The sequence below is a fragment of the Galeopterus variegatus genome, unplaced genomic scaffold, assembly GCF_000696425.1.
Source record: "Galeopterus variegatus unplaced genomic scaffold, G_variegatus-3.0.2 Scaffold1214, whole genome shotgun sequence".
Lineage (NCBI taxonomy): Eukaryota > Metazoa > Chordata > Mammalia > Dermoptera > Cynocephalidae > Galeopterus > Galeopterus variegatus.
In genome coordinates, this window is record NW_007727325.1 from 305,591 (window position 1) to 325,018 (window position 19,428).

At 34.9% G+C, this 19,428-nt stretch overlaps 1 protein-coding gene across 1 annotated transcript in view; it reads left to right on the top strand.

Annotated features, from left to right (window-relative positions):
- PLA2G4A (phospholipase A2, group IVA (cytosolic, calcium-dependent)) overlaps positions 1–19,428 on the top strand; it is a 127,442-nt gene that overhangs the window by 7,577 nt on the left and 100,437 nt on the right. The window contains exon 2 of the mRNA XM_008575596.1: positions 9,321–9,402. Within this exon, the coding sequence (XP_008573818.1) occupies positions 9,321–9,402 (82 nt within the window). The remainder of the gene's footprint in view (positions 1–9,320; positions 9,403–19,428) is intronic.

Sequence of the window (19,428 nt, forward strand, 5' to 3'; positions counted from 1 at the left end):
TTAATTAATTAATTAATTAATTAATTATGAGGGACTGACTGTTGGAAAAAAAAGAAAAATTTAATTAGCCCCCTCACCTGCCCATCTGGTTGGGGGTGGTGCGGTGCATTCTTTGTAAGCAAATTGTGTGTGTGTGTGTGTGTGTGTGTGCGCGCGCGGAGTTAGTGCACATGTGTGGTGCCACGACTTGGCAGGTTTTCAGTGCCTCCGGCGCTGCCACACGTGGCTTTGCTCTCCAACCTATGACTTCCAAGGACATTTTTGCTGGTTACCTAGCTCACAGACCTGCGTGTGAGGGGTCTGGTGACCCAGCCTGGCATGTGAAGGGTTTGTGACCCAGTCTGGAATGGGCTTGAGGGGTCTGTGAGCTCCAGACCCAGCCCTAGCTCGACAATTGGCCCAGTTGACAGGATTACGGGCAGGTAAAAGAGCTCGACACTGACTCACATGATTATGGGGACTGAGAAAGTCCACAATCTGCTATTTCAAGCTGGAGAACCAGGAAAACTGGTGGTATAATTCAATCCTATTCTGAACAACTGAGAACTGGGGAAACTGATGGTATAAACCCCAGTCCAAGGGCTGGACAAGATGGGATAGGATGTCTCAACTCAAATAGTGAGGCAGGGAAAAAAAAAGGCTTAATTCCTTTTTTCTGTCTTTTGTTCTATTCAGGCCCTCAACAGTTTGGATGCTATTCAATCACATTGGCAGGGAGTGGGGGTGGGGTCTTGGGCAATATACTTTACTGAGTCCATGGCTTCAAATGCTAATCTCATCTGGAAACGTTCTGACATATACATCTAGAAACAATCTTTACTGCAGGGACCACATGGCCCACTGAAGTTGTGTAAATTAATGATCAAAGCTAGCGATATACTTCTAATCTCCTTGATATCAGTCATGCCATGCCACGAGCCTCTCTTCAGAGGCAAAAGTGCACACGTTTAAAGTGATGTTCATGTATCTGCTTCTTTACCACAAAACACAAATCAGAATCCCTAGAAGGACACCAAGTTTGTCTTTCAGTTCTCAGACGACCATTTTGGTTCTTTTAAAAATCTTCTCAACCATTTTTCGTAGTTTTTAGTTACATGCAGTCACATTTCAACTTGACCTCCGTTCTCTCACACATTTTAAGTATAGTGTGGCTGTTTTATGAATGGGTCTGCTTTAGTGCCTGTTAATTACTTGTGATGGTTTGTAGTTTTGGTGTCATGCATCCTCATGTTTCCATTTATCTTTTATTATGTGCTGAACATTATAATAATAAAAAATTATCTGTGGAAATAATCCTTTAGAGAGAACTTAATTTGCTTCTGTCAGGCTCCTGGGGAAACTAGCACTATGGGACAAATGCAATCCCAGTTCCAGGTTGGTTGTTTTCTGGGCAGTTTGGGTTATGCTCAAATGGACTGCCAGTACATGGAAGGACCGCTCATACGTACTCTTAGGTGCAGTCTATGGAGTTTTCAACTTGAAACACGAGTATGGCTTCCTATAGCCCTTATCTTTAGAACAATCATAATTCCTCCAGACTATAAATAGATAATGCTGATCATTCTTTATAAAATGTGGGAGAATAATAGCCTGTACTTCTTGATTGTATTAGAATGAAACAATACCAGGAGATGAAACTGAAAATAAGTATTTTATTAAAAAAAAATCATGATTCATATATGGCATCAATACAGCAATATTTTTAAAAACATTTCTGAGATCTGTTTTAAGTTGCCTGTTGCTGATTGTGGTGCTAACAATCTCTGAGCTCAGTAATAAGACTCTGTAGTCTTGTTATACTAACAGCCTTTAGTTTAAGTTTGGGTTAAAGTTAGACAATGACAGTTGAATAAAGAAAACAACATTTCCATGCAGATTTTATTGTATGATTTATTTTATGATTGTTTCTTTAGTTCTTGTAACAGTAGAATTTAAACAGATTAGGAAAATCATCAAATTGATTTGGTACTAATTTGTTCTTGTTTTTCAATGCCCAATCAATTTAGTTACAGATATCAATATAATTCTCCAGAATGAATTTAATATGGTAGCTCTTTTCCTAATGACTGAAAAATTGTTATTGTGAAAAGAAAAAGGGTCTTGGTTTTCACTATGGAAAAGATTATGAATGAAGAAAGGCACTCAAAGTAAGGTAATCCAAGACCTGAAGGCAAGGCTTAAGCTTGGTGACTAAGTCAGCAGATTGAGTTTGGATTTGACATCTCAATTGAGATATGACATCTCTGTCTTCCAACTACCAACTCACGTTGTCTTGACTCATTAGTTTCCATTGGGGAACATTAGTTGGAGATTCAATAATATCATTTCCTCTGGCTCTGTCTGTCCCTGAGACACAACCAGAAGTCTCCTATCTAGATTGGAACCTAGCCCAGCTTGGACTAGTTTGAAATTGTATGTGATATTGGCCCCAGGAAACATGGCAAGGGATTCTGAAAAGAGCATTTGGATAATCATTGATTGAAACTGAATACATACTTTCCAAGAATAGGTACTTACTCTCTTACTGATCCTTATTGCTCTTAGAAGGGGATGAGCACAGATTTTGACATTCCTGTTTTAAATATAATTTACAGGTGATCTGAAGACTTATGATATTTCCAAACTTAACTTTAAAAATCAAGAAAGTGGTCAATTTTTCCGTATTTCCCATGAGCAATACAGGAGTACTTCATTCATTATAGTTAAGAAGGCAGAATTGAGGCCCATGAAAATAAAAGCAGAATAAAAAGGAAAGCTGAATGAGTTGAGAGGAAATAAATCAATTCCTAGAAAGTTTTAGGTCAACTACAGATATCATAGACAGACTGGATTGTAACTATCTATACCACTTTAATAAATGGAAACGGTCTTTATTACTATTAAAGTTATTGGTATTGGTATTATTATTCTTCATGTTAAAGAAAAAAATACAGAAAGATTAAAGGCACTGGGATGGCAAGACTGGATTCTAATAAAAGTTTACCATTTACTGTCCGTGAGTTATTGGGAAATTACTTAACATCTCAGAATCTCTGAATCTCACTTTATTCATCTATAAATATAAATAATAACACCTTTTTAATAGGCTTGTTGGGAAGATTAAATGAGAATTGGCATCTAATAGAATATGTAACATGGTTTACACTTAATGAATTCTTATAATAATGACACTCTCTATCTGTATGTCTTATTAATAAAAGTTTGACATGTGAATATATTTGCAGCCATTTCAAAAACTGAGTGTTAAATACTAGATGAAACTATTGCTCCTAATTTTTATGTTACAAGGGAGTTTTTTGTCATTTGAAAACCCGTGTGTAATTAAAGTTCTAGAATATGGATAAAGAGATGATTTAGAGAGGGGAGCATCATTATATGTAATACTTATTATTAATAAAGTCTTTTTAGTGGAAACTATGTGGGTCTATTTCTGGCCTCTCTATTCTGTTTCATTAACATATTTATCTATTCTTTTGCCGGTATCACACTGTCTTGGTTACTGAAGCTTTATAGTAAATCTTGAAATTGGATAGCATCAGTCCTTTGACTTTGTTCTTTTCCTTTGATATTGTTTTCACTATTCTGAGTCTTCTGCCTCTCCATATAAATTTTAAAATCAGTTTGTCATTTTTGCAAAATAGCTTGCTTTGATTTTGGTTGAGACTGTGTTGAATCTCAAGTTGGGAAGACCTGACAGCTTGACAATATTTGAGTTTTCCTATCCATGAACATAGAATCTCTCTTCATTCATTTACTTCTTTGATTTTTTTTCTTTCCTCAGAGTTTTGTAGTTTTCCTCAAATAGATCCTATGTACATTTTGTTAGATTTATCATTATTTCATTTTTTGGGGTGCTACTGTAAATGGTATGGTGTTTTTAACTTCAAATTCCTTTTGTTCATTGCTGGCATAAAGGAAAGCAATTGATTTTTGTGTACTAACCTTATTTCTTGAAACATTGCTCTAATCACTTATTAGTTCCAGGAATATTTTTTAATTGATTCTATTGGGTTTTCTACATAGTCAATGAAGTCATCTATGAATAAGAGAGTTTTTTTTCTCTTTCTTCCCAATCTTTTCCCCCCCTTTTTCCTCTTCTTGTCTTATTGCTTTAGCTAGGAGTTTCAGTAAAATGCTGAAAAGGGATGATGAGAGGGAACACCCTTACCTTTTTCCTGATCTTTGCGTGAGTCATCTATGAATAAGAGAGTTTTTTTTCTCTTTCTTCCCAATCTTTTCCCCCCCTTTTTCCTTTTCTTGTCTTATTGCTTTAGCTAGGAGTTTCAGTAAAATGCTGAAAAGGGATGATGAGAGGGAACACCCTTACCTTTTTCCTGATCTTTGCGTGAAAGTTTCTAATTTCTCATTATTAAGTGTAATATTAACTGTAAGCATTTTGTAGAAGTTGTTTATCAAGTTTAGGAAGTTTCCTTCTATTCCTAGCTTGCTGGAATTTTTTACCATAAATGAGTATTGAATTTGGTCAAATGCTTTTTATATTTGTTGGTATGATTATGTGATTTTTCTTCTTTAGTCTGTTGATGTGATGGATTATATTAATTGAGTTTTGAATGGTGAACCAATATTGTATATCTGGAATAAATCTCACTTGGTCATGGTGTAAAATTCCTTTTGTGCATTGTTGGGCTCAATTTACTAATATTTTGTTGAAAACTTTTACATCTATGTTCATGAGAGATATTAGTCTGTAGTTTTCTTTCCTTGAAATGACTTCGTCCAATTTTAAAATTAGAGTAATACTGGCCTCCTACAATGAGTTATGGATTACTTTTCTGCTTCTATTTTCTAGAAGGTATTATAGAGAATTAACATAATTTCTCCTTAAATGTTTGGCAGAATTCACCATTGGATGCATGTGGGCCTGGTGTTTTCTGTTCTGGGAGATTTTAATTATTGATTCAATTTTTTAAATAGGTATGAGTCTATTTAGATTGTGTATTATTTTTTGTTGTGCTGATATTTTAAAGATAAGTTTGAAAACTGTATTTATTTATTTAAAGTAAACATTTCATAATCTTAAGTTCTTTTTATTTATTTATTTTGGCTGTTGGTCAGTACTGGATCTGAACCCTTAACCTTGGTGTCATAACAACACACTGTAACCATCTGAGCTAACTGGCCAAAACTAGTTCTTCTTTTTTTTTTTTTTATCTTAAGGAAATTTATTTTTTAATTGAAATGTATTGATAGTACATATTTTTGGGGTACAGAGTTGTATACCATGTGTAATGATCAAATCAGGGTAGTTAACAAATTTATCACAAAAGCTCATTATTTCTTTGTGATGAGAACATTCGAGCCTCTCTCTTAGCCATTTGATAACATACAATAAATTAATGTTAATTATAGATGCCTAGCACTACCATATACCACTAGAACTTATTTTTTTTCTATCTAACTGTAATTCTGTGTACATTAACCAACTTCTCACTACTCCCACTCCCCACTCCCATTCCCAGCCTTAAGTAACCACAATTTTCTCTACTTCTAAAAGTTCAACTTATTATTATTTGTTGGCTCCCATGTGTGAGTGAGAATATGTGGTATTTATCTTTCTGTGCCAGACTTATTTCACTTAACATAATGTCTTCCATGCTCACGTTGCAGCAAATAGCAGGATTTTGTTCTTTTACATGGCTAAGTAGTATACCATCATATATATATATATATATATATATATATGTATACCACATTTTTGTTATCCATTTGTCTGTCAATGGACACCTAGGTTGATTCCATATCTTGGCTATTGTGAATAGTGCTGCAGTAAACATTGGAGTACAGATATGTCTTCAGTATGCTAATTTTCTTTCCTTTGGATAAATACCCAGCAGTGAGATTGCTGTATCTTATGGTAGTTCTTTTTTTCGTTTCTTGAGGAACTTCTATACCGTTTTCCGTAGTGGTTATACTAATATACATTCCCCCCAACAATGTATAAGAGTTCCCCTTTCTCAGTATCCTCTCTAGCATTTGTTAGTTTTTGTCTTTTTAATAATAGCCATTCTAACTGGAGTGAGATGATAACTAATTGTGGTTTTGATTTGAATTTCACTGATGATTAGTGATGTTGAGCATTTTTTCATGTACCTTGGGCCATTTGTATGTCTTTTTTGGAGAAATGTCTGTTCAGATTGTTTGTCCACTTTTTAATCAGATTATTTGGATTTTTTTGCTTTTAAATTGTTTAAGTTCCTTGTGTAATCTGGATATTAATCCCTTGTTAGATGCATAGTTTGCAAATATTTTTCCCCTTCTGCTGGTTGCCTTTTTGCTTTGTTGATTGTTTCTTTTTCTGGGCAGAAGCATTTTAGTTTGATGTAATCTCGTTTGTCTATTTTTGCTTTTGTTGCTTGTGTTTTAGCAGTCTTTTCCATAAAATTTTTGCCCAGAGCAATATCTTGGAGTGTTTCCCCTATGTTTTCTTCTAGGAGTTTTTAAATTTCATCTAGAAAGTATAAGTCTTTAATCTATTTTGAATTTATTTTGGTATACGATGAGAGATGTGGGTCTAGTTTCTTTCTTCTACATATGGATATCCAGTGTTCCCAGCATCATTTATTGAAAAGGCTGTCTTTTTCCTAATGTATGTCCTTAGCACCTTTGTTGAAGATCAGATGGCCATAGATGCATAAATTTATTTCTTAGTTCTCTATTCTGTTCTGTTGGTCCATGTGTCTGTTTTTATGACAGTACCATGCTCTTTTGATTACTATGGCTTTGTAGTATATTTTGAAGTTAGGTAGTGTAATACCTCCAGCTTTGTGCTTTTTGCTCAGAATCGCTTTGGCTATTCAGGGTCTTTTGTGGCTCCACAGGAAATTTAGGATTGTTTTTTCTATTTATGTGAAGAATGTCATTGGTATTTTGATAGGGATTGCTTTGAATCTATAGACTGCTTTGGGTACTATGGTCATTTTGATAATTTTAATTCTTCTGATCCAAGAATATGGAATGTCTTTCCGTTTTTTTATGTGTTCTCTTTTAATTTTTTTGTTAGTGTTTTGTAGTTTTCATTGTAGAGATCTTTTACCTCCTTGGTTAAGTTTATTCCTAGTTTTTATTTTTTTTTTCCCTTTGGTAGCTTTTGTCAATGGGATTGCTTTCTTGATTTATTTTTCTGTTAGTTTGTTGTTAGTGTATAGAAATGCTACTAATATTTGTATGTTGGTTTTGTATCCTGCAACTTTACTGAATTCATTTATGAGTTCTGAGAGTTTTTTGTTGGAGTCTTTAGGTTTTTCTATATATAAGATCATGTCATCTGCAAAGAAGGACTATTTGATTTCTTTTCCAATTTGGAGGCCCTTTACTTCTTTTTGCCTAGTGGCTCTGGCTACAACTTCTAGTACTATGTTAAACAAGAGTGTTGAGAGCGAGTGTCCTTGTCTTATTCCTGTTCTTAGAGGAAAATCTTTCAACTTTCCTCCATTCAGGATGATGTTAGCTGTGGGTTTGTCATATATGGCCTTTACTGTGTTGAGATACTTTCCTTCTGTACCTAATTTGTTGAGACTTCTTATCATTAAGGGATACTGAATTATATCAAATCCTTTTTCTGCATCTATTGAGATGACTATACATTTTCTTTCCTTGATTTTGTTGATGTGGTGTATCACATTTATTGATTTGCATATGTTGAACCAACCTTGCATCCCTGGGATAAATCCCACTTGACCATGGTGTATAATATTTTTGATGTTTTGTTGAATTTTACTTGCTAGTATTTTGTTGAGAATTTTTACATCTGAACAAATTACATGTGTTCATCAGGGATATTGGTATGTAATTTTCTTTTGGTGTAGTGTCTTGTCTGAATTTGGTACCAGGGTGATGCTGGCCTCATAGAAGGAATTTGGGAGAATACCCTTTGCTTTGATTGTTGGGAATAGTTTGAGAAAAGTTGGTATTAATTCTTCTTGAAAAGTTTGATAGAATTCAGCAGTGAAGCCATTCGGTCCTGGGCTTTTCTCTGTTGGGAGAGTGCTGATTATTGATTCAATCTCATTACTCATTACTGGTCTGTTCAGGTTTTATATTTCTTCTTGGTTCAGTCTTGGCAGGTTGTACATGTCCAAAAATGTATCCATTTCCTCTAGATTTTCCAATTTTGGCGAATAGTTGTTCTTAATAGTCTCTGATGATTCTTTGTATTTCTGTGGTACCAGTTGTAATGTCTTTTTTTTTCATTTCTGAATTTTATTTGGGTATTCTCTCTTTTTCTTAGTCTGGCTAATGTTTTGTCAATTTTGTTTATCTTTTCAAAAAACCAATCTTTTCTTGGTGTCTATTCCATTTTGTTCTTTATTTTTTATTATTTCTTTCTGTCTATTAGTGTTGGGGTTGTATTGTTCTTGTTTTTTCTAGTTCCTTGAGACTCAAAGTTAGGTTGTTGATTTGAAATATTTGTATTTTTTTGGTGTAAGCACTTAACTACAATTAACTTCCCTCTTAGTACTGCTTTTGCAGTATCCCATAGGTTTTGGTATGTTGTGCTTCTGTTTTCATTTGTCTCAAGGAATTTTTTGATTTCCTGCTTAATTTCTTCTTTGACCCACTGGTTGTTCAGGAGCTTATTGTTTAATTTATGTATATTCATACAATTTCCATAGTGAGTAGGGTTGTGTGATAACTAATTTCCATTTTGGTGAAGTGTTTCATGAAGTCTTTTAACTGCCAATATCTGTTATGTTCATGCAAGCTCTTAGCCTAACAGCAACTTCTAACATTGCTACATATAGTTCATAACAAATGAATTAAAATTAATGCAAATACTGTAGTTTGGTTATTGCCTTTGGTCCAAAGAATTTTGAAAACTGCCCTGAAAAAGTCATGCAGAAAAAGATTTTTGATTGACTGATGCATTGAATAGCAACAACAGAAACAAACAAACCTAAATGATGCATACATCTTGCTCTGAGTTTACCTTTCAAGCCAGGGCTTCCTAGTCAACGGTGCAAAGCCTGCTTGTGCTCCTAGAATGCCTGCAGTTCTGATTTACATTTTCCCCAAGGGCGTGGTAAAATTGACTGCAAAGAAGTGCTAATAGTTAAACTGTAGTCATATTTTAAAGCATGGTCTAAACTTCTCAATGATTCTGTGGAGGGAGAAAGGAGAGAATCAAAAAAGGAACAGACTTAGGATCAAAAAATGTTTCTGGTAAGCATATTACTTATTTTCAATGAGAATATTTTTGATTAGTTTGAAGGAAACAATGAGATTCTACATTGGAAGCTTATTTTTAACTTATCATTTTGTATTGTAAGCTTATTTTAAATTTATTATCATTTTATTTCCAGGTGGAGCACCAGTATTCCCACAAGTTTACAGTCGTGGTGTTACGTGCCACCAAAGTGACAAAGGGGACCTTTGGTGACATGCGTAAGTGCCTTATTTGCTTTGCTGTTGAACATGTATACTTATGGTTCACCCTTCAGTTGCTTGAGTTCCTTGACAAGCCAAGGGCATTCCCTTCTTCAAACGTGGTTATCTTTGTCTAGATCTTTAAATGATAATATTTTGAGCAGTTCTCTGATAGATCTGTCAGAATAGTGTTTTACCTTGGCTTTACATTAGCAGAGTACCCTTGTAATCAGACAAAATGATTGTCTTGTGACGTACACATCTTTGGAATTCAAAGAATTTCTGTTTAATTCCATTTTGGAGAGAGTGCTGAGTCAGGACTTCAATAAGTTGCCTCTGCAAGGTATTGTGCATACAGAATTAAAAAATGCAGTTTCTCTAGTTCTTATGCCTTTGAGTGTGTTTATTATATACGGAATAGCTACAGAAACTGGTGTGGGACAGCCTGAAATGAGGACAATGTTGAATTAACTTTTTGGCAGGATCCTTCTCCATGCTTTTCAAAGCAGTTTTCCTGGTTAATCTTACCATTCAAATAAATGGTGGGAGTTTATGGAAATGGGAATATGAGGAAGAATGGATAAATATTATGATGATGAATTTGGTAAAGTTTTAGATGATTGTCAAAATCTAGTAATGTATGATTTAACCCTCAGGGCAGGTTTTGGAGAAAGAACAGAGGTTGCATTTTATCAGTCTGGGAAATGGAGCAGGCATGCCTGCCAAAAGGACATTTAAACTGGTACCTGAAGAAAAGTCTCTTGGTGATGTGAGCAAGGTGAAGTTTCAGGCAGAGAAAACAGCAGTCCAAAGGCAAAAGAAGAGAAGAGTGCTTGCAAGGAAGTAGAACAGTGTCAGCATTACTAGAGAACAGACAGCCAAGGTGCAGGCTGGAGAGTTAGACAGGACGAGGATGACAAGCACTAGAAAGACAAGGACTAGAATTGAGATTTTATCCTAAATACAATAGGAGGAATTTGATGGCTTTTAAGTAGCAAGTCACATAATTGGATTTTTATTTTTAAAAATATTCTCATCATAGGATATTAAATATATTGGAGAGGAATGTGGAAAATAGTTTTGTTTTTTTGTTCTTTGCTTCATAGATAGGAAGGACTTGATCTTGTTGAGATGGCAACAAAAAGGCCAATAGAAAGGGAGTAGTTAAATACTGAGAAAATAAAGAATGTGAGCTCTGGGCCCATGCCTTCAGTGAATGAAGGAGAGTGTCCAGGAAGTTGGTAAGTGTCAGGAGTAAAGAGGAGAATGGGAGGTAAAATCTAATGGTGAGAGTTTTGGGTGGGTAGTGCTTTTCCCGAGAGGTGAGGGGAGAAATGGCAATTTCTTCAAAACTAGTCTAGATCAGAGGTTTATACTCTAAATTTTATCTCAGACTTCTAATCTATCCACACACTCCTTTACCATTGTTTTCTTAAGTTATTCTTATTTTGCTTCTTACAATTCTTTGCATTTTTATCATTTAAACGATAGTTCACTGGAAGCAAGGCTTCTGTAAAATAGAAGCCACATTAAAAGCCATGTTTAAAGTCTGGTCCCTGCCACGCCTATAAGAAAAGGCACAGGCCTTACAACCAAAGAGGTCTTACTGTTAGTTGGAAAAGCCATTCGTAATTTAACTAAACACTGTGTCAGTAACTTGCCAGGCATGCAAAAAACAGATCGAATTTGACTTTAAAAACAGTTATCATCTCTTAGGCAAAGCAGCAGCAGGCCATTTCTATCAATGCAGAGTTCTGTCACGTAGAGACAATGGGTGTCACTATGCTTAAGATGAGTCTAACTGGAGTCCGGACTCTATACTTTGCGAGTCTCTTTTAATGGGGGTGGATCTGATTCCTAGCAATGTTCAGCATAGGCCCCAGGCACTTTGGTAGTGGTTATTTATTATAATTAGTACAGGGAAAAGATTATTTCTGCAAGTGTCATTTTAAACCAGTTTGAGTCACCATTGATGATAATATGGAAAAGTTAACATGAAATATTAATTCATCTCATGAAACAGAGAACAGGTACATTTTGGATTCCCACAGTATATACAACATAGGTTAGACCCTTGATTTTAGAAGCTCCCTTTTTTCTTTTCTGGCCATCTTGAAATAAACAATACAATATTATTAGGTGTTGTCACCCTAGAGCACCAGAACTTATTCTTCCTATCTGACTGTAATTTTGATATATCAATATACTTTAAAAAAATACTTCAGATAAAATTCCAGATAAAATTGTTTTTAGTTGATAATCCAAGATACAAAATGAAATAGCAGATTTGAGATTTTAACTTTGGAAAAGAAATGTTAAAGAAATGTAACCCAGTGCTTATTCTAACAAGTCTCTTTTATTAAAGTCCTCATCAATAAATGCTGAGTATCACCTATGTGCTTAGTATTCATTCAGTGCCTTGAAGAAATACAAGAGAAATAAACATAATACCTATGGTAGATAACTTTATTGAATGTGTATTTTGTAGCAAAAAGAAAGCATTGCTTAGTGGATAAAGCAAGGATTCTAAAACTGTCTTGCTTGGGTTCAAATCTTCCTTCCCCTAGTTGTTAGTCATGTGAGTTTCGGCAGGTTACTTAGTATTCTGTGTCTCAGTTTCATCAACTGTTAAATGGGGTCAATAATCATAACTTCCTTGTAGTTTTTTTTTTTTTTAATGAGGATAAAATGAAATTACAGCATATTGTTCACAATGCACAGTATAAGTATTTGCTAAATAAATGAACAAAAATGCTGAATGGAGTTCTTAGGACTTTAGACTTTATATCCCACTTCATTTATTCATTTCAGTGATACCAAGAGATATGTGCTGTCTGTATTTTAATTTTACAGATGAAGAAATTTAATTGTGGATGTTAAGTAAATAGTCTGGAATCATACAGCTGTTATGTTTGGGAGCTAGGACTCAAACCTGTCTCATTCTGATATTTATTGCCTTTGAGTGGTTTATGGTCTAGCTTGGAAGATGAAATGGGCTTAAATAATCCTTTAGAAAAGTGTTGTCAGTAAGCTTCAGAGAAGCTTGGATGGAGATTGAGATGGGCCTTATAACGTAAGTGGACTACATCTGAATGGATGTAGAAGTTTTTCAATTTGGAAAAAATCATAAGAAAAGTTTTTAAAAATGAGATTGACATAGTAATGTTCAACACATTATTTATGAAACCTAGCTATTTCCTATGGTTTATACTAATGAATAAATGTCAAGTAGCAAGGATTATGCTTTGTTTTAGTACAGTGGTTCTAAACTGTGGAATGATTTTGACTCCCCAGGGCAAAATGGTCAATATCTAGATCCAATTTTGTTTGTCAAAATTGAGGATTTCTACTGGCATCTCGTAGCCAAAAGTCAGGGACAGCAATCCAGAGTCAATGTCAATGGTGCCAAGGTTGAGAATACCTTTTAATAAAAAGAAAAAAAAGAGAATTATTCAGTAGAGCGGAATCTGTATATAGCTAAATCCATATAGCTAAAATGAATAATATAAATAAATTAATGTTTTTATCATATTACATAAGAACTTCTGGAGAATTACTTTCTATCCAATCTAAATAGATTCCAAGAAGCATCTGTAGATTATAAATATTTAAAACATTCCAAGCATAGATAATGATCACAAAGGTATTTTTGTTTCCTTTTAAAACGGTATCATAGAGATTTGAGTAAAATAGCAATGCTAGCAACAACAAAAACTTCAGTTGTTTTCTTTGTGTTGTTTTGGCATGTTTCTTTCTCTGTTTTCCCATGAATATCAACATTCTTTTCAATAAATCGTTTTTACTATATTCTGGATGGTAGCTCACTTCATTTATGTACCAAATCAATTGTTAGTACAACATGTTCTGAGTTGACTGTAAGTAAATGCTATTGAGCTATCTTCCTGACATCCATTTGGCTGATAGTATTTCTCGATAGTTTAATTTCCCTTTACAAAAGGATACATGTGACTGTAGAAAGCACTATTAGGCATTTTGAAGCTATGAGCAAAAAGAAAAGGAAAGATAGAGTTCAAATTGGAGACTATATCTGTTAAAGAGATTTCAAAATAATGGTAATAAAACTGCTTTGCAATTTCAAACAAGGAGAGGTATTCTGTGTTTACCCGAGTTCCTAGACAATGCTGCAGCTGTAATGGCTTTGCTCTTTTCTCCCCCGTCTATACAGAGTGACTACCAACATTCTGTTTACTAAACCACATTGAATTCTTCACCGAATTTTTCAGCTTCTGCACTTCCAGCAATTCCCAGGGATTGCCTTTTAGCATCTACAGCCGTAACATTTCCAATTTTGAGCCCTTTCTGGAGGGAACAGGGGCTGCTACCTGTAAACACATCCCCTGGCAGTCTGCCTATTCCCTGGAGTAATTATCAGGGTAGGTGAGCTGAATCAGGGATTATTTATTTATTTTTTTCATTCAATTCTTGGAAATAGAGGCTAAATACAAATGAACTTGGAAGAGATGACTGACATTAATTTGTATTAAAGTAACAAATAAATGGGCTGGGAACGAAACACCAGGAGGGTTAAAACATATTACTGAAAAGTGAAAAGAAGTTAGAGAGGGGAGACTGACATGCCTGTGATAAAGGTCACCTCTTCCACAGTATCACTCAGAGTTAGTCTATCATGTGTTCCTTCAGTAATATTTATTATGTTCTTATAATGTTTCAGACTTCATGCTAGACTCTTGGATGCAGTAGTGAATAGGAAGGATGTGGTCTCCTCTTCACAGAGTTTACACTTTAATAGAGGCAAAAATAGGTAAGGAGTTATCAGTACTGGTATATTTTGCAGAACAAGGACTTTGGCTTTAGAAAGACTGGGTTAAAATCCTTTCTTTGAATGACTTTGTTCGATTCACCAAATGCCTTGGAATCTCAGTTTCTTCACCTATGTGCTGGGAATAATAGTCCTAATCAGCAAGTTGAAGCTTTATCTGGAATTATTTTTATTTTATGCAGATGTATATAGATGGTGCTTCTAGGAAACATGATTTGCAGTTGCCAGTTTTACCCGATAGGTAAACAGAACATGTAGTTGACGAGGGAAGCATGAACTAGGTAAGGGAAGAATGGGGAAAACATCTCATCCCTTTTATCCCTGAACTGTACAGTTTGTACCCTTATCTTGGATATTCTTAGGACAAGAACAAAGACTTGATTAACTTTTAACTACCAGCTAAAGTGTCAAAAAACAACAACAAAGAAGATACACACAAGTAAAAGTACAGCAATGTTCTCTTAGGAAGAATGAATATTTCTGCCATCAATATGCTTTTGTGGAATATTTGAAATGTACAGATTCCAAATTGTAATATTGATGTTTCAGTGTGTGGTGGGAGAGGCTGACTGACTAGAAAGAGAACCTGAGGTTCAGTGGTCAGGGCCCTTTTAAGCCTTTTTCACTGGGTTTAGGCTTGATTTCATAGGCAGTAAAAGTCAAAAGTGTGTTTCAGAAAGACAAGTGTGGTGGCGTTATAGAGGATGGCTTGAACATAAGCAACTACGAGATTATGGTAATAGTCCAGGTGAGGGAGGGGGCTTAGTTGAACCGGGGTGGAGGTATTTTCACTGGAATTAAGGAGCCAGATGTGAGGAGCATTTTAGAGGTGAAAAAGCTAAAACTTGGAGATGGATTGGGTATAAGAGCTATGAGGAAAAGGGAATGACTCTCAGGTTTCTAGCTCTGACAACTAGAAATGCTGGTACCATTAAATAAAATAAATAAGGAAAAATGACAAGTGTTTACTTTTTATTTTTTTGCTTTGTGTTGCTTTGTTTTGTTTGTTCTTGCATTTTGGAAAAGAGATGGAAAGAATATAAATTTGTTTTGTACGTATTGGGTTTGATGAATTTTCAGCATATTTGAGGTATTTTCAAGGCATTAAAGAGCAGATTTAAGATCTCAGAATAGAGGTGGGGCTCACAGGTATAGATTAGGGAGACAGACAGTGATATTTATGTGCAATCCCGGTATTTTCAAGGCATTAAAGAGCAGATTTAAGATCTCAGAATAGAGGTGGGGCTCACAGGTGTAGATTAGGGAGACAGACAGTGATATTTATGTGCAATCCAGAGCCAAGGGAAAGTCAAAGAAAATCCAGAATTGATTTAGTGATTAAAAATGATTAAACACTTTCAAAATGTATTACTCAGCAATAGATTGTATATGAACATGAGATCAAGAGCCTCTTTTTTGTCATGTTTATACCACCTTTTCCTTGCAGCCTTGAGGAAATGAAGGAATATATCATGACTGCCATTTAAACCTTAAAGATGGTTGGCTTTAAAGAATCTGAGGTGTATATGAACATGAGATCAAGAGCCTCTTTTTTGTCATGTTTATACCACCTTTTCCTTGCAACCTTGAGGAAATGAAGGAATATATCATGACTGCCATTTAAACCTTAAAGATGGTTGGCTTTAAAGAATCTGAGGTTAATTAGACTACAAGATTAATATGTGCCATGTGACATGAGGGGGCACATTGAGTGTTTTTAAGGCTATAAAAATAACTGTTATTCCTTTATAAATATATTTTGAGTACATGCACAATAACATTTTGAAAGGGCTCACTTCCTTTTGAAAGACTTTTGTAGAGATTTGTGAGAGATGCAAAGAGAAAGTCCACCATTTAGTGATGAGTTGAGGAGAAAAAAGTTAGTGAAAGATACAAAGGGGAAACATTTGGAAAGATAGGTAGGGAATAATGAAATAATTATAGCTTTGGCACAAAAGAAGGAGATAATTGCACCAAGGGTATAGCATATATGCAAAATAAATTAAAAACTGAGAAAAAGCTCGCTGAATTTGACATTGAAGTTATGGTATGGAGAATAGACTTATCAGGGTAATAGAATAAGGCAGAGCACAGCATGTCAGACATTTATGGGATAATGGGATAATGGGATTTAAAAGTAGTGAATATAGACTACATTAATTTTTCCAAATTCTTTGATAGAGGAGAGAAAAAGTCTTGAGGAATCGGCAGAATTAATGAAATTTGTTAATTTTGCTCATAACTAATGTTTGTTTATCTTTATAGATTAAAAGGCAGTAGCTAAGGCAAAGGCCATATTTACAGATTAGATTTGGTGTGGGGATTCATCAGTGAGAAATATCTGAGAGTAGGTGGAATGCTATGGTACTGAGAGAAGGGTACATGGATACTTTTTCTTCTAAGATATGAGGGAAGAACTTAAGTATAAATGAGTACATTTTAAAATTATAAATATATTTTTTAAAGCTGTGAGTTATAAGGAAGGGAAATTAAAAGATTATATCTAATCCTCCCCTTTTGTTTTTCCAGTGAAGTGTGTGTCTGAGTTGTGTTCTCAAATGAGAAGCAGTAAGTAGATGCAAAGAGAAAGTCCACCATTTAGTGATGAGTTGAGGAGAAAAAAGTTAGTGAAAGATACAAAGGGGAAACATTTGGAAAGATAGGTAGGGAATAATGAAATAATTATAGCTTTGGCACAAAAGAAGGAGATAATTGCACCAAGGGTATAGCATATATGCAAAATAAATTAAAAACTGAGAAAAAGCTCGCTGAATTTGACATTGAAGTTATGGTATGGAGAATAGACTTATCAGGGTAATAGAATAAGGCAGAGCACAGCACGTCAGACATATATGGGATAATGGGATTTAGAAGTAGTGAGTATAGACTACATTTATTTTTCCAAATTCTTTGATAGAGGAGAGAAAAAGTCTTGAGGAATTGGCAGAATTAATGAAATTTGTTAATTTTGCTCATAACTAATGTTTGTTTATCTTTATAGATTAAAAGGAAGTACCTAAGGCAAAGGCCATATTTACAGATTAAATTTGGTGTGGGGATTCATCAATGAGAAATATCTGAGAGCAGGTGGAATGCTATGGTACTGAGAGAAGGGTGCATGGATACTTTTTCTTCTAAGATATGAGGGAAGAACTTAAGTATAAATGAGTACATTTTAAAATTATAAATATATTTTTTAAAGCTATGAGTTATAAGGAAGGGAAATTGAAAGATTATATCTAATCCTCCCCTTTTGTTTTTCCAGTGAAGTGTGTGTCTGAGTTGTGTTCTCAAATGAGAAGCAGTAAGTAGGGTGACTTGAGAAAAGTGGTAAATATTTGAGCAGTCATGTGAAGAATAAAAGGAAACAATAACAACAACAAAAAAAACAAGGATAGGGATTAATACATTTATCTTTGGCCAAGTTAAGAACTATGCTAAAGTAACTAATTGTAGTTGATTGAATTATATCCCCCCAAAACTCACTGAAGCTTGAATTGTGTCCCCCAAGGTTCATGTGTTAGAAACTTGGCCCCCACTGTGACTGTTAAGAGGGTGGGAACTCCTACTATGGTGATTGAAAGGTGGAACCTTAAAGAGGTGATTGGATTGTAAGACCATGCAATAGTGAATGGATTAAAAATGGTGGTCAGGGGCATGGTTCTGAGGGCTTTAAAAGAAGAGGAGAGTCTGTCTCTCTCTCTGCTTCCACTATCTTGCAATGTGAGACCCCTGGGTCACTGCTGCCACCACCAGATGGACTTTGGTCTTCCCAGCCTCAGAAACAGTAAGCAATAAATTTCATTTTCTTTATAAATCACCCAGTTTCAAGTATTTTGTTATATGCACCAAAAACGGACAAGTATACTAATGGAAGAACATTAGTTTTCCTAAGGACAACTTAGACAATACATATTAAATTAAGTTTTAAAAATGTCTGAAGGAATGAAAAGCTGCTGAGTAAACCAGATCATGAGGGACTAAGATCCCAGAGAGAAGAGAAGCCATTGACATAGGCCTAGTACTCTGTAAGCTGAGCCATTTTCCCCCTCAATTCATTAGCTGCATCTAGGTGGGTTTGGGGGGGATAGGGATGTGGGGAGTAGCCAAGCAGTGATGAGGCAGAGAATTCACCAGAGCTTTGGAAGTTTCAAAGGACCTGGGAATATAAAAACTAGATTTTAGGACCAAGTAAGGAGACAGGAAGCATAGAGAAGTAAGCCCGATAGTCAATGGCTTCACCATGAGGCACTAGCCAAATTCTCAATCTGTGCAGGACAAACAGGCTGAGAAGCAAACATAAAACACCCCAAAGTAGGACAGAGATATTGGCACTCTCACAGTGCTAAGAGGAAATAAAAATGGAGATCAGAACTACTGAATGAAAAGGGGGTTAATAACCATCCTAGACTTTCAGTTAGGAAACTTGGAGCAAGAGTGAACAAGAGGTGGACTAAACCACGCAAAGACTTAAGTCAATTCACTTTTTTCTTAAATAGAGGAGATCCATCCTACTCTCTCTGCCTGCCAGAAAATAAAGTGGGTTTTCTTTGGAGGTAAATCTAGCTCCTCCACAATTTTTCATAAAAAAGTTTGGCATACAGTCAAAAATTGACAGGCATAACAAAAAAAAAAAAAAGTTGAAAAAAAGAAATAGATTCACAAATATTGGAACAAAACAAATACATTCAAGAGAATAGATGTCAAGATGGAGTATTTTACCAGGGAGCCAGATATATAGAAAATAATTAAATGAAAAATTTAAAACTAAAAAACACAATGATAGAAATTACAAACTCAGTAGATGGTTTTTACTATAGCTTGGACACGGTTGAAAGTGGAATTAGTCAGCCAAAAAAATAGGTCCATAGAAAATTTTCAGAATGAAACGTAAAGAACAAGGAAGTAAATAAAATATAGAATAACATAAGGAATAACTGGAGCATGATAAAAAGCACTGGGGAAGAGAGAGAGAAAATGGGGCAGAAGTAGTATCTGAAGATATAATGGTAGAGAAATTTTCTGTAACTAGTAAAATCTATATGTCTATACACTCACATGCACACAAACACACACATATGCCATGAACCCAAGGACAAATACAAAGAATACCAATCTTAGTCATATTGCAAAACTGCTGAAAACTAAAGATAGAAAAAAAAAATCTTAAAAGAATTCAGAGAAAAAATGACACATTCAATAAATCAAAAGGCCAATAGTGAAAACAGATAGGAGCCATATGA